Genomic DNA, 13,574 nt, shown 5'->3' with positions numbered 1-13,574 from the left:
GTTCATCACAACTGGATGACTCGTCATTCCGACATTCACCTAGTATCCTTATAGTAAATTCAATTACGATTCTCTTTTGTTTTGTTCTGTTATTGTTTCTTTCTTTACAGGCCCGACTTCGACAAAGCAGTAATCCACAGCCGCTCGATTGTGAGATCCGTCGAGCACCCAACTGCGGTTCCCTTAAGTCAACGTAATAACGGCTATGGAGGGGGCACCGAGGCAGCGAATGTCCATCGGCCCAGAACTTGCTATAGCACTGCTCCTCTCTCATTTTGCTAAGTATTTTAATTGGTATTGTCTGTTATGGGAGAGACGGACGTCCCGCGGTGATTATTTCATTGTGCACTGACTAATAAACGAGGGGAGTCCCAAACAGATGTTCTCCAATCAGACGATAACTAATAGTTGTTGTTATATGTTTAAGTTATTGTATTTTATAGTTTGTTAAAAGGACCGGTCTGTAGAGTTGTTTGTTTATGTATGTATGTATATGTATATGTTGGCTGCTTAAGCTCCGTCAGGCCAGTGAATCCTGAAACAAAAATTCTCTATAACGTGCTCATGTGTCTAAAATTCTAGTTGTGCCGTCAGCAAGGGGGCATGTCACAACCCAATGATTTTAGTGCCTTGGCATGATGGAATTTTCCTGCCACACGAGAGTCTCTTGCACAGCAAAAGTTTTCTGCTGCAACAGAAAACCCCGGTGCAAGAGAGTTCCCGCCATTCGCATGCAAATTTGTGTCCCGCTATTGGCCAATTCTAAATTATTCCTACGTGGCGGCTAGTAATTGGCTTGCTGGCCGTATACAACTTTGTGCGACTTCCGCCCAAGTTGGAGAACTTTGAGCACGCTGCAGAGTGCCTCTAAAGATATCTGACTTGCGGCTGAGCTGATCGATAGCCTGATCACCTATCAATTCTTCTCCCCGTCACCGAGTGCAATCCTTCGACGTACCCTTTCCCTGCCGGCTTAATTTGTGGACGGATTAGCTGGCCTGAGCGTTGCCAGCTGGAGCAACTCGTGGAGTTGTTTAAGCGACTGGACCACCTGCGTCGCGGCTACTAGCAGCGTAAGTAAAGTTTTTGCAACCAATACGCTTTGTCTGCCTCTCCATTCACCAGCCCGCCCAAACGACCGAGCAGTTTGTATATCGCCTCGAGTCGGCTCCAGCCGTCCGAGACAAAAATGACAGTTAAATATGAAAAGACCTGAAGAAGGGGGCTTTAAGTGTAAAAGCATGTCCAAAACTTCTTCCCAAACATAGTTCGTACAATAAAAAATATCACAAAAAGCCCTCTCTTGTAGTGAAATAAATTAAAGGATATTTTCAGGAGATTAGCTTCAAATTCCAATTACTTTATTAATTATTCAGAGATGGAGCCATTAAGTATAGACTTATTTGTCTCTGCAGAATGTTGTCTTGATGTAAGGTAGTATATCTGATCTTTTAGATCCATGGGCTGTACAACAGGAATCTTGGTCAGCTAAAGGATTCAGGGTCTCTCCCTCCAGAGAACAGGCCTGCTTGGATTATCAGTTGTTTTGAGATCACACTTTACTACAAGCAGTCAGTAACACAAGAAAATGGCAAAATGATTTATTACATACAAGAAAAGAATCATACAAAAAAAGTTGATCTGAGAGTCAGTACAGAGAGAGAAAAACAATGTCCCACCCTCTTTCCTGACCACAGTACACTCCTTCAGAGACTGCTATCAATATTTTCAGAGGCCAGCTTTCCCACTGACTCTGGCAGCTGGGCAGCAGGATTCCCTTTAAGGTGTGGGAAAATCCAAAATCACCCTTTACCTATCAGGTGCCTCCTAACTATCGTTGATTCACTCCCTCCTCCAATCTCTACTGTACCATCTATTCCCTGGGAGGCCTGCAAAGCCTCTAGAACAGGGTTGTCCAACTGGTGATCCATGGACCTCATGTGGCCCGTAAGGAATTAACCTGTAGCGTCCAGGCTCCTAGTCCCTGCACTGCTCCCTCCACCTCTACCAGTAGCAGCAGATGGAGTCTCCATGCTCCCTTTCCTTCTTATGGCTTCTGTTTCTGGCCCCTGGTTGTTGAGGCAGGGTGGGATGGCTTACAGAGCTGAGGGAGCCCACAGCCATACTGTTGAAAGGGACCTGGGAATGCTGCATGGCATGGTAGTGGAGTGCCAGTGTGGTACAAGCCATGGGGGTGGGGGAGGCACTGCATTCCATGAGGGGCCTCATGTCATTCAGCGTGTAAGGTGTGGAGATGCCAGCTTGGGGAGGGTGGGGGGAGGGGATGTTGCCTGCCATGTGGTGTCGGCAGGGGGAATGCTTGTAGTACAGCATGGCATGCATCCCAGGCAGGGAGATTGGCCCACGTGGTATGTGGCTCGAGGACCTGTGCCCGCCAGTCACTCAGAAGTTGGACGACCTTGCTCCAGAACAATGAAGGCAAACCTTTTTGGCAGGTGTCATAAATTAGTTCCGTATTCTACTTGAGAGCCATTCAATCCCCTTTCCTTGCCTGATCTGCTGCCCTACTTTCTGCCTCACCTGCTGCTGTGCTGCCTGTCCCCTCGCTGGTCTACCACATGTCACGGAGAGGCTGCTTGTGACTCCTGTGCTACAGGTTGGCCACCTCTGCTCTAGAACACGATCCATATAGTGATAAAAGGGATAAAAAAATAATACAGCTTTTGGAAGAAATCAAACAAGGTTAGCTAAACCAAACTTGGAACATATATCTCTGCATAGGACACTCTGAATCCCTAAATTGCTTTTGGCATGGGTTTGTGACACAGGGTTAAGTTGCAACAGTTATATTTGTATTGATACAAGCTCCTGGACCTGTTACTTTTATACTATAATAGCTTCTGTGCAGTCTGGAACAGCACCCGCACTTCCAGTGTTCATTTGTCCGTATGCCAAATGTGAGAACGTTTTGTGGAGGTTAGGACTGTTACCTGAAGGCAGGAGTGTCAAACTCCCTTGAGGCTCCTGGCCAGATCTGGACATCACAGGCTGGATACAGTGTGGATTACAGGACAAGCGGGTACCGCAGCAGCAAGCATGGCAGCAGTGGGAAAAGTGGCTGCAGAGCACGGAGCTGCTTGTTCTGTGGTAAAGATGTAAAAACAATGATAGGCCACTTAGCCTGCAAGGCAACTGAGGGGTGTGCTTCACAGCCCTTGGTTGTGTGCCTACTGCTAAATGCCATGTCCACTGTTGCCAGAGGGCCCCAGATTGTGTAGCAGCTGGTGCTTGCTACTGGGCCACACCCCGCAATTTGTGGTAGTCCAGTGATAGCCTGTCAGACTAGACGGATTGTCTCTGTAGGCTGGATCTGGCCTGTGGGCCAGTCGTGGTGACATACCTTAAAGAATACATGTAGGACATCCGTCAGCAGCCTAAATGTGAGGGGGGAAGCAACCCATGCTTTACCGGAAGAAGCAGCACATTACTTTGACCTGGTTCTGCAACTTCTATATAGATTAGATGCTTCAGCAGGGCTTTTTGGCACTTTTAGCTAATGCTGATTCAACCATGTATTAGATAAAAGCATCAAAAAGCTCTGCTGAAGTGCCTGGTCTATACAGATGTTGTGCGAGCCGGGTCAAATTAATGCCGTGCCTCTCCTGGGCATGCCCTGAGCTCGGCACCAGAGCACGTTGAGTTTAAAGTAAAGCACCAGGTTTTTTTATATCTGAGCAGCCCTAGGTTCCAGTCTCTGCTCCAACAAATGTTTGTTTTATGTATTTTATTTTAAACAATGACTGATCCAGAGACTAAAGTCAAATTCTTCTCCCTCAGACTTAGTGTCCTAACTGCAGGGCTAAAGAGTAATGCTGTTAGTCTTGTGAATCTGAGCATTTTATGAAAATTGGAGGTTTCAACAGGAGAGAATGAATTACCCAATACATCTCTTTAGGCTTAATTTGCCTCAGTAGGACACTATTCTCAGCGATGGAAGTGTTGGGATTGAATTGGGAAAATCCTGCTGTATTTTGAATGAGAGGTCTGTGCTCTTACCATTTTTTGACAAAAAAGAAAGGGTCTAACACCAGTGGGCATCTCAGGGCTTTGAATCACAGATGGAGGGAACTGTCTACCTGCCGCTAGGAGTAAGGCATTTAGTTTCCAGAAAGAGGAAAGTTTTTTCCTTTTGGCTCGCTTAAGTGGCTCTCTTGCATCCTCCTGCTTTTTTGGACCTCTCCCTTAGGCATCTTTCTTTTTGCACATTGGATAGAGAGCCTAGGAACCTTTAACTTACGGTTGTGGATTTAGCTGCTTTGGCAAAACATGTAAAGTTAGATGTTCCAGTAGTCTGTGCTGCAGCATTGGAGTCCTTTTTTGTGAATTTGGCACAAAATATATTTAGATTTGACAATACTAGGAATCAAAGTTCATTACTCATTTAACTTGAGAATGGATGGTAATTAAAAAAAAAAAAAAAAAAAAAGTAATTATCCAGTTTATTTCCATATGAAAGTTTTTTGTTCCTTCTAGCTTTTTAGGAAAGTTGAGTACTGATGTAACCGCTGAGTACTCTGTTTTGAGGAACGGGGACAGGCGGGGTTTATACAGTTAAGTGATAAGCTGCCTGCTTTTATTTTATTTTTTTTTTAAGATGCCTGTAAATTTATCAGATTTTTCTGATACTTAAAATCAATTATTTTAAAAGAAAAACAAGTTTATTCAGATTGAGCAATCGAGCAGATATTTTACTGTGTTCTCTGACCTGATTAAGATAGATTTTGAAAAATTTGTCATCAGACATTTTTATTAACATGTATTGTTTGGTATAATAATTTCAAACTTTTGTCTCTCTGTCTTTCTGTCCATTTGTTTTTTTCCCCTGTTACTCATTTTTTTTGTTCTAATCACATTTTTAAACTGGGATATGTAGGTGGCAGTAGGGGAAATAGTGAAAGTGACCAATGGGGAACATCTCCCAGCTGATCTCATCAGTCTTTCATCAAGGTTAGAATAAACTACAGTAGTTGCACAGGAAATGTGTATGTGGGTCCTTATACACCAAACCTGAAAATACAGAGTTCAGTTGGTATCAGCAAAGCTATGTTTCTGTACCTCCAACTTAAAAACGCAAATGTTATAGAAGTGAATCTTATGAAGTAGAAAAGGTTTAGCTGATAAAGATATAAATATGGGTTATTAAAATATGTAATTGTACTGTTGCACTTCCAAACATTGACAGTTTTACCCTTCCCTTTATATTCTATGCTATGCTTATGAAATTATTAAGCAAATTTTTAATAAAATAAACTGTCACTGTGAAACAATAGTATAACTCTGTATGTTGTACTTTAAACAAGTTGAGAGGGTTATACGCATTTGTACCATAAACAACTCCTTGTTTTTCAACAAATTGCATAATACTCATAAAAATATTTGGTACATTTTAGGACTTGTAGAGGACCCTCTGCACAAAGTTGGATGTTGCACAGTCTCTACTGCATGTGATAAAAAAAAAAAAATAGCTCTATAATTGTGTATAGTGCATGATACTTTGATATACGTCAGCTTTATGCTATTGTCTGTACTGTGACTGCACCTTGTCTTGTTTTTCCCTAACAAATGAAAAAGCCTGCTTTTAATCTAACTGTAATCTATGTATTTAAATCTGCTAAAATGGTTGTAATTTAGCATGTCTCTATTTGTAATGTCTTTGCTACTGGAATCTTCTTTGAAAGTGCTTCAAAAGTTGTTTGTATACAACTGTAAAACTAATGAATACTCTTAAACACGTGTATTGATTGAATCAGCTATGCACAGACTAACTACAAGTCAGTCATTTACATTCTTAGAAAAGTGGGCCAAGAAAAATCTTAAAATGAAAGTGAAGCATTTCATTTTAATGCTAGAATACTATGAAAACATGCAAAAGTAAACAGCACTGCTAAAGTTAAATATTTGCTGCAATAGAAAGCTAACAATATTGACTACTGATAATCACTACTAGATTAATTAAATTTCTTGGGAACATTCTAAATGTTCTGTATTTATTAATAACATTGAAGTTCATATCTCTTTTTAAAAAGGAAAATGGTGTTGTAAGTACTTCCTTTATTTACTGTCCCGATCTTTACAAAAACAAAACTTAAACTTCCATGTAGAACTATACATTAATACTTTGCGTTCATAGACAGGAAATAACAGCTGACTAGAACATTTAATATATGTCACACCATTTCTAGGTCTGTTTCTCACTTGCTTTTTGGCCATAGGCAAGTTTCTTGACCACTCTGTGCCTCTGTTTCCCTGTCTGAAAAAGGGACCTGAGAAATGTTTTGGTTTTTTTTTCCCCATCTTGGACCTAAATGCTTTACAAAGCATGAAACAGAGTGTGTGTGTGTGTGTGTGTGTGTGTGTGTAATGTTTGGGGAGGTGTAATATACACTATATCTATATAGATAGATATCTAGATAGGTGGATAGATATATACACACATTTTCCCATTACTAGATAATAGTTATGATACAAAAACCACCGTGCTACATTGAGAAAACAGCATGGTGGTATGGTATACATTCATCAGGGCTCAAGTCTGAATAACTGCATCACTTCTGTTGTAGTGTGTTCTGCATAAATATAAACATCTCTCTTGTGAACCAGTTTTAGATAAAGAGAGTTAAGGTATCTTTAGGAATCATAATAGTACACACTAGCATATTTCTTCATAATATGTGCACTATTATAACTTTTGCAATTAAACTCTAGAAGGTCCAGAGGAGGGCCACTCGTATGGTCAGGGGGCAGCAGGGCAGGCCCTATGAGGAGAGGCTATGGGACCTGAACCTGTTCAGCCTCCACAAGAGGAGGCTGAGAAGGGGACCTGGTGGCTGTCTATAAACTACCAGGGGGGACCAATGGGGAATGGGAGAGGCCCTGTTCCCCCAAGCACTACCCGGAGTAACTAGGAATAAGGGCCACAAGTTGATAGAGAGTAGGTTCAAGCTAGACATCAGGAGGCACTACTTCACAGTCAGGGCGGCTAGGATCTGGAACCAACTTCCAAGGGAAGTGGTGCTCACTCCTACCTTAGGGGTCTTCAGAAGTAGGCTAGATAATCACCTTGCTGGGGTCATTTGATTCCCATAGCAGGGGGTCAGACTTGTTGATTTGCTTAGGTCCCTTCTGACCCTATCAACTATGAAACTTGAAATGTCTGGAATGTTCTAATCAGCTGTTAAAGATTTATTTGTAAGCACATGTGAAATTTGAATAAGGATCAGTGTGTTTTAAGATGACTCTAGGTATATTTCTTTTAAATTATTTTGATAATGTGTAATAGGCATTTTCTGAAAATGTAAATGACTTTTTAATAATTTGCAAAAAATATTTGTCTTAAGTCATCCTTGATATGAAGCTAAGATATCAGGAAGCCCTTGCACATGCACATTATTACATTTATTATTGTGTTCTAATAACACATGCTTTTTTTTTTTCCTAAAAGTGAACCACAAGCCATGTGCTACATAGAAACATCAAATCTAGATGGTGAAACAAATCTAAAAATTCGACAGGTAAGAATGTATATGTTGTCAGTATGCTAATTGCATGTACCATATTTACTTGCAGTTTCCCCTGTGCCCTAAAAAATTAGCCATTCAGTACTGGGAGGTGTGTTTTAAGTAGGAAAGTCAAATTCCACTTCAGAATGGAGGAGTTGGGGGCACTGGAATAGCTACTAGCAGGTGTGCTCCCTTTCCTTCCCAGCCACGTGAAGGATGCTGCCCAGCATCACTCACTCTGTCCTTGCACACTGCTGCAAATGACAGTGTTAAAGCTTAAGCTAAGAACCTTGCAGAGAGAGAGAGAGAGAGAGAGAGAAAATATGAGTGACACTGAAGAGCAGAATTTGTCCCTAGCCCATGAAGGCTGCATTCAGCCATGTGTCTAGAATTTATTTTTCCCTTCATTCTGCCATCCCAAACGAGGTGTACATGTCTTGTTGTGTGGTATATCATGTAAAAGGAATACTGTTTTAATACTTGGTTGGCTTTTTCTCTGAATGCGGTCATTTCAGTGTAATAATATATTGTTGTTTGTTAAGAAATGTAATGTTAATGCACTTGACAAAAAGGTGAATTTTTGAGGACCAGTTTGAAGTAAAATTTTCACTCTGGGAACTGATGAGTTCTAGGGTAAAGCTTACTGAAAAACCAAAATTATTTAGGAGTCTGTTACATTTTCAGAAATGACTTCAGGCAGTATTCATGGTAGTAGGAAGTGGGATCATGGCACTGCTGGGGGAATTGGGGAGGGGATATAGGTCATGGAATTGAAAACCTTACATTAGGTTGCATTAGGTCCTACCCGTAAGCAGTCCAGTACATGAGTATTAGGTTCCTTCCTCAGGAGTGAGTCAGTTTGGCCAGGGAAGGCACCTAGGGTAGAAAAACTTTGGAGGTGTCAAGGAATGATTCAGGTTTAGATGGTTAGAGCAAGCCAAAGCCAAAACACTAGGACACAGCTGAACTTCTGTCCTTCTCAAGACCTTAGTCATCTGATTCAAACTGTCCATTGGCCGTCTTCATTCATATGCAGTTCACAGTGTCTACTGTCAGGCTGCCCACCTGGAGTGCTAACACCATGCTGTAGAATAAGCTGTGTAAGGACTCTCCACCCTCCTTGTTGAACCTGGGTAACTGAGCAACCAAGAGTGCAAGGGTCATGTCACTAGAAGAACAAAGATGGGGCCTTCCTCTGTAACCTAGTGGTTATAGCACTACTTCAGCCCTTGCTACCAGGATTGTTTATGCATTTTGTATTTGATATTTACTTTAAAAACAGAAATAATCATGGTAGTGGAACTGGAACTTGGGACTCCTCCCTCCCCATCCCCTCCTCATACCAGTGAGTGCTGTCCTCAGTAGGCTACAGAGGCAGGCTGCTTCTTTCTTCTTTTCTGGACCTGTGACTTTTGCTGTCTTGTCTAATGGCCCAGTTTCATTAAGAGCAGTGGAAAGTACCTCTTAGCCTACACCCATAGTCTGGTGACTGCGGCAAGATGTGGGTTAAAAACCCTTCAGAGAGGAAGTCTTAAAAGCAACAGCTTCCATTTCGTGGGGTAGCACTTCAACCATTAGACCAATAATTTCTCAACTACTGAGAAATTCTCAAACCACTGAGGGTGCCAGGAGATCCTTTTAAGGCTGCCACACAATATTAGCCCTGTTATGCATGCAGCTATCACCACATGATTCACAAAATAAATCCAGAGATTTGAAATAAGGAGCCATGTGTCAAAAACTATTCTTACCTGTTGGAATCGGAACTCTTGGTAGAGGTGATATCTTTTATTAGATCAATTAGATATTTGCAAAAAAACCCAACCTTTATTTGCAAGCTTTTGCACACATGCACCCTTGTTCAGGCAAAGGAGAGTGCAAAGATTATAACATTTCTCATAGGTGTTTTTTGTTATCATCTTTGAGCTCTTTGCAACTTAATAATGGCTCTTTTGTGGGGTGCCTTGAGTCTACAATGGTTGAGAATCACTGTACTAAAGTGTTTTGAAAGAGCCTGTCAGCAGCACCATCAGGCTTAGCATGACTTTTGAGCTGAAGGTAAACCCTGTTAATGCAAGTTAAGTATGGTATAACTTTTTTTGGTCTATTAGTAGAGCCCTCTAGAGATTCAGGTGGAGTTTAGGAGCCTCCCATCAACCATTTGAATTGCCATACAGCTTAGGCAGGAGTTAGGCACTATAGTACATTGAAGTGTGATAACTGAATCATTTCTGTGTGTGCGCTGAAACTAATACTGCTATGTAGTAGAGCTGTGCGAAACAACTGTTCGATTCAGTTTCGGATTCAACTGTTTCAGAGGACAGTGATTCGTTTCAGTGTTTCAGATCCCTGTCCTGTTTCGTTTTGGCCAAATCTCCTCTGAATCTGTTTTGAACGGGCTGCAAGCTTCTCACAGCCCTACTGCCCAGCTGGGTGGGGCTTGGGGCCGGGGCTTTAGGGCCCCAGCAGGGAGCAGGACAGGGCCAATGGGTAGTTTATACAGGGGAGGGCCACTGACCTCTGCAGATGAGGAGACCCTTGTGCGGATCTGTGATCCCTGTCACACCGGGTCGTGGGGCAGGGAAGCGGCGCACAGCAGCAAGCAAGCCAGCTGGTCCCTGCCATGTAACTCGGCTCTGCAGGGAGCAGAGATCCGCACTGGTGGTCTCCTTCGCAATGTGGGGCTACGCAGAACGGGCAGCAGCGGTGTTGAGGAGATCTCTGCACGGATCTGCTCCCTGCACTGCACTGCTGCGTGACCTGGCTCCGCAGGGAGTAGAGATCCATGCCAGGATCTCCTCACTGCCGCTGCCTACCCTGCACTGACCCAGATCTATGCTCCCCGCGGAGCCAGGTTGCACGGCAGGGACCAGCACTGCCCTGCTGTGCAACCTGGCTCTGCAGGGAGCTCTGGGGTCTCCTCACCACTGCTGCCCACCCTGCGCTGCCCCGTAACTTCTCAAATTTTCATTTACAGAATTTAAATGAAAAAGCATATAATACAGAAAAAGCATAAAGACAAAACGTAGCATTAGACTATCAAGACATTTGTGATGTAAGCATTACAGGCATAAAAAAAAAAAGGATGCAAAAGGGACAGTGCTGAGCTATGAAGGTGAACGCAAGAATTAATTTAGGACATGTACAGTTGTCCACGTGAGAGCTCAAACCCAAGGACTTTTAATTATAGGGTCATAAAGAGATGGGCAGTTAACAGTTATATTGTAGAGGAAGAAAAGATAAGAATTGTTACTAGCATGAAAAGGTGGGAAGATGGAGGGATTTATATAATGTAATATTGAGACTGTAAGCTTGGGTGAACAGGGAAATTATCCACATCTCTGAAGAGAAGAGGTAAAGGAGATTTGTTAGGAAAAGTTTTGAGGTTCACTTCTTAGATTCTGATGGGGAAACAACATCAGTAAAGCTTTCTGCATATAAAGACATCACTCAGTATTGCATAAATATAATGTAAATACATTCTAATAACTGATGGGAAGGTGGTTCTTAAACAGCTTTATTTATATCATGTTGAGGGCCAAATAGTGACTGCCAAGTCATGTCTTGCTTTTTTTAATGAGAGGAGCATGGTGAAAAGGGGCTGCTTGCTTGTGAGAACTTATCTGCAACAGAATTTCTTTTGAGGCTCAGAGAAAAAATATCCTGTAGATCTGTTAGCTTTTAAAAGAATGCAGCATGAATACTCAATAAGGCTGGGCCACTTCCGTGGTCTGGTATGGTTGAAGATTTCAGTTGTTGATCCTGTCCTTTCCCAGATCTTTTTCAGAAGTCTATTTGTACTACTAGTGCTAGCCAGTACCTGTGCCTGAGGTTTCTGTGCTGGACCTCTATGCAGAGAGCTAAAGAGGACTACTTTTCTGCATCATACCAAGCAGAGTCTAACTTATTATATACAAATTAATGTTTGCATTTATTATAAAGTAGTTTATAATATAGTGTTACAACAAACTGTGTTTACAGGGTTTGCCATTGACATCAGATATAAAGGACATTGACAGCTTGATGCAACTTTCAGGCAGAATTGAATGTGAAAGCCCAAATCGCCATCTCTATGATTTTGTTGGAAATATCAGACTAGATGGGCATGGGTATGTAAAACTAAGGAGAACCATCTCAATGCATTTTAAAATCCATTGTTAACTTCTTGAACTGTGGTATGAATAACTTGCTCTTTATTCAGCTAATATGGTTTATTTTAGAGCTAAACTTCTATATTGTTTTATTTTGATGCCAAGAACTCTACCTTGTATGGAAAATGACTTTCACATACTAATAATTATAAAAAATACATGGAAGTGCCAGTTATAAATTCCAAAGATCTTTTTGGAAATTTGTCACATATCCTATGAATCTGTCTCTCAGCTCTTTATGTAGCCAGTCTTTGTCCTACAAACAGGACGCTTAGGTTTTGTCTAGAATACACCATGTGCCTTATTCTGTACATCCCAATTCTCTCTTAAATTTGACATTGATATGTTAAGTCAAATTGAATTTGAGTGATCTATTTATGACTGCCAGTCTGATTTCTTGTTTTCCTGAGATCATATTTCTGTAAACAGAAATGACCTTAAGGGGGATTTTCAACATACAGATTTTCAGTTACTTCATAGGAGTTTTTAAAATATACCCCAATACTCCATACCAAGGATATTTTGTAGAACCAAATATGATCCATCAGTTCTAGAAAATCAGTTGTTGGATCCAAAAGATTTTTAATTTTCCGTTTACCAGAACTTATTTTATACTTTGTTTCCATTTCTTTACTATTGGGTTTGAGTTATTGTATTACCCTATACACAATCTTTTTCAAGTTTGTGTTTAGTACTATAATGTGTTTCTTTAGAAAGTTTGTTTTTTTTTCCCCTTGATGCCATAACAAGTTGTAACAAGTATTTGTTTATAGTCCATCTTTATTTACTGATTTCTTACAGGTGCATTTCCTGGAGTTTTCAGTTGCAAGAATGTGGATCTATTATAATTCTATTGCGCTTGTCATAAAGAAGAGAAAAACATGTACCTGTAATTCTTCTCTGAAGGTAATAATTATAATAGATCCACACATCCAAACTCTCCCTATCCTGGAAAAAATGTACCTTTGTTCTTAATTTCATTACAATTATTAATTTTTTTTAAAAAGGAATGTTGAGAGTACTATTGGCTTTTGTGCCTCTAGAGCAGAGCTTTCCAAACTTTTCATGTTGGTGACACACTTTTTAGACATGCATCATTTCACGACACAGTAATTCAGTTCTGGGGGAGGGGCCAAGGGAAGCAGACGCAAGTAAGGGAGTTCCGCAGTGCCTTCCCGCAAAATTTTCTGCATTTTGCGCGACACACCTACACACTGCCACCGACACACTAATGTGTCGCGGCACACAGTTTAGAAAGCTCTGCTCTAGAGGATGTAGGAGCACACCTTCTGCTGGAAAAGCAATTCATCTCAGAAATTCAGGTTTGGAGGTTTGGAACGTGGTTTATGTGCAGGAGGCTAGTCTCAAAAGTGTGGCTCTAATATAATATCTACCTTCAGAGAACAAGAATTACAGGTAAGTAGTTATTTGTAGATCCTGACCTCATTCTCAGTCTAATAAATTTGGGCTAATCTCCTTTTCTTGCAGGTAATGAAGGCAGGTCAAACTTGTCCAGTACTTGGCCTGGCTCCTTCTGCTTTCCTGCCATATTTTGCTCTTCTGACACTACAAGTAGAGTTGCATTTTGTCGGGACCAAGGGGCTGTGGCCAGCAGCCCGGGCACGTGGGCCGGGGAAGTCGGCACGGCGAACTAGAATTAGGCACTGATGCGTGGAGGTTGATTAAAGATTATTTTACTTACACCGTAGATGGTCACGGTGCAGGCAGGAAAACTTGCTTAGTTACAGTTGTAGACAGAAGAAAAGAAGAAAAACTCGAACGATGAGAGCTCTTTAAACCAATACGAGAGTCCGTGCTGTGACTCTCAATGAGCGCGCAGGGCAGGGGTACGTCAAGGATCATCCGGTGACGGGGAGAGACTCTTGATGGGTGATCAAACCAC

General features: G+C 41.6%; 1 protein-coding gene across 1 annotated transcript in view; it reads left to right on the top strand.

The window, feature by feature from the left end:
- ATP8A1 (ATPase phospholipid transporting 8A1) overlaps positions 1 to 13,574 on the top strand; it is a 188,923-nt gene that overhangs the window by 44,909 nt on the left and 130,440 nt on the right. The window contains exons 8-9 of the mRNA XM_006029939.3: positions 7,463 to 7,532; positions 11,502 to 11,629. Coding sequence (XP_006030001.1) covers positions 7,463 to 7,532; positions 11,502 to 11,629 — 198 coding nt within the window. The remainder of the gene's footprint in view (positions 1 to 7,462; positions 7,533 to 11,501; positions 11,630 to 13,574) is intronic.

This window comes from Alligator sinensis, unplaced genomic scaffold (genome assembly GCF_000455745.1).
Source record: "Alligator sinensis unplaced genomic scaffold, ASM45574v1 scaffold58_2, whole genome shotgun sequence".
NCBI classification, from domain to species: Eukaryota; Metazoa; Chordata; order Crocodylia; family Alligatoridae; genus Alligator; species Alligator sinensis.
Note: the sequence above shows the minus strand (reverse complement) of the source record. Positions and strands in the feature narration are given on the sequence as shown.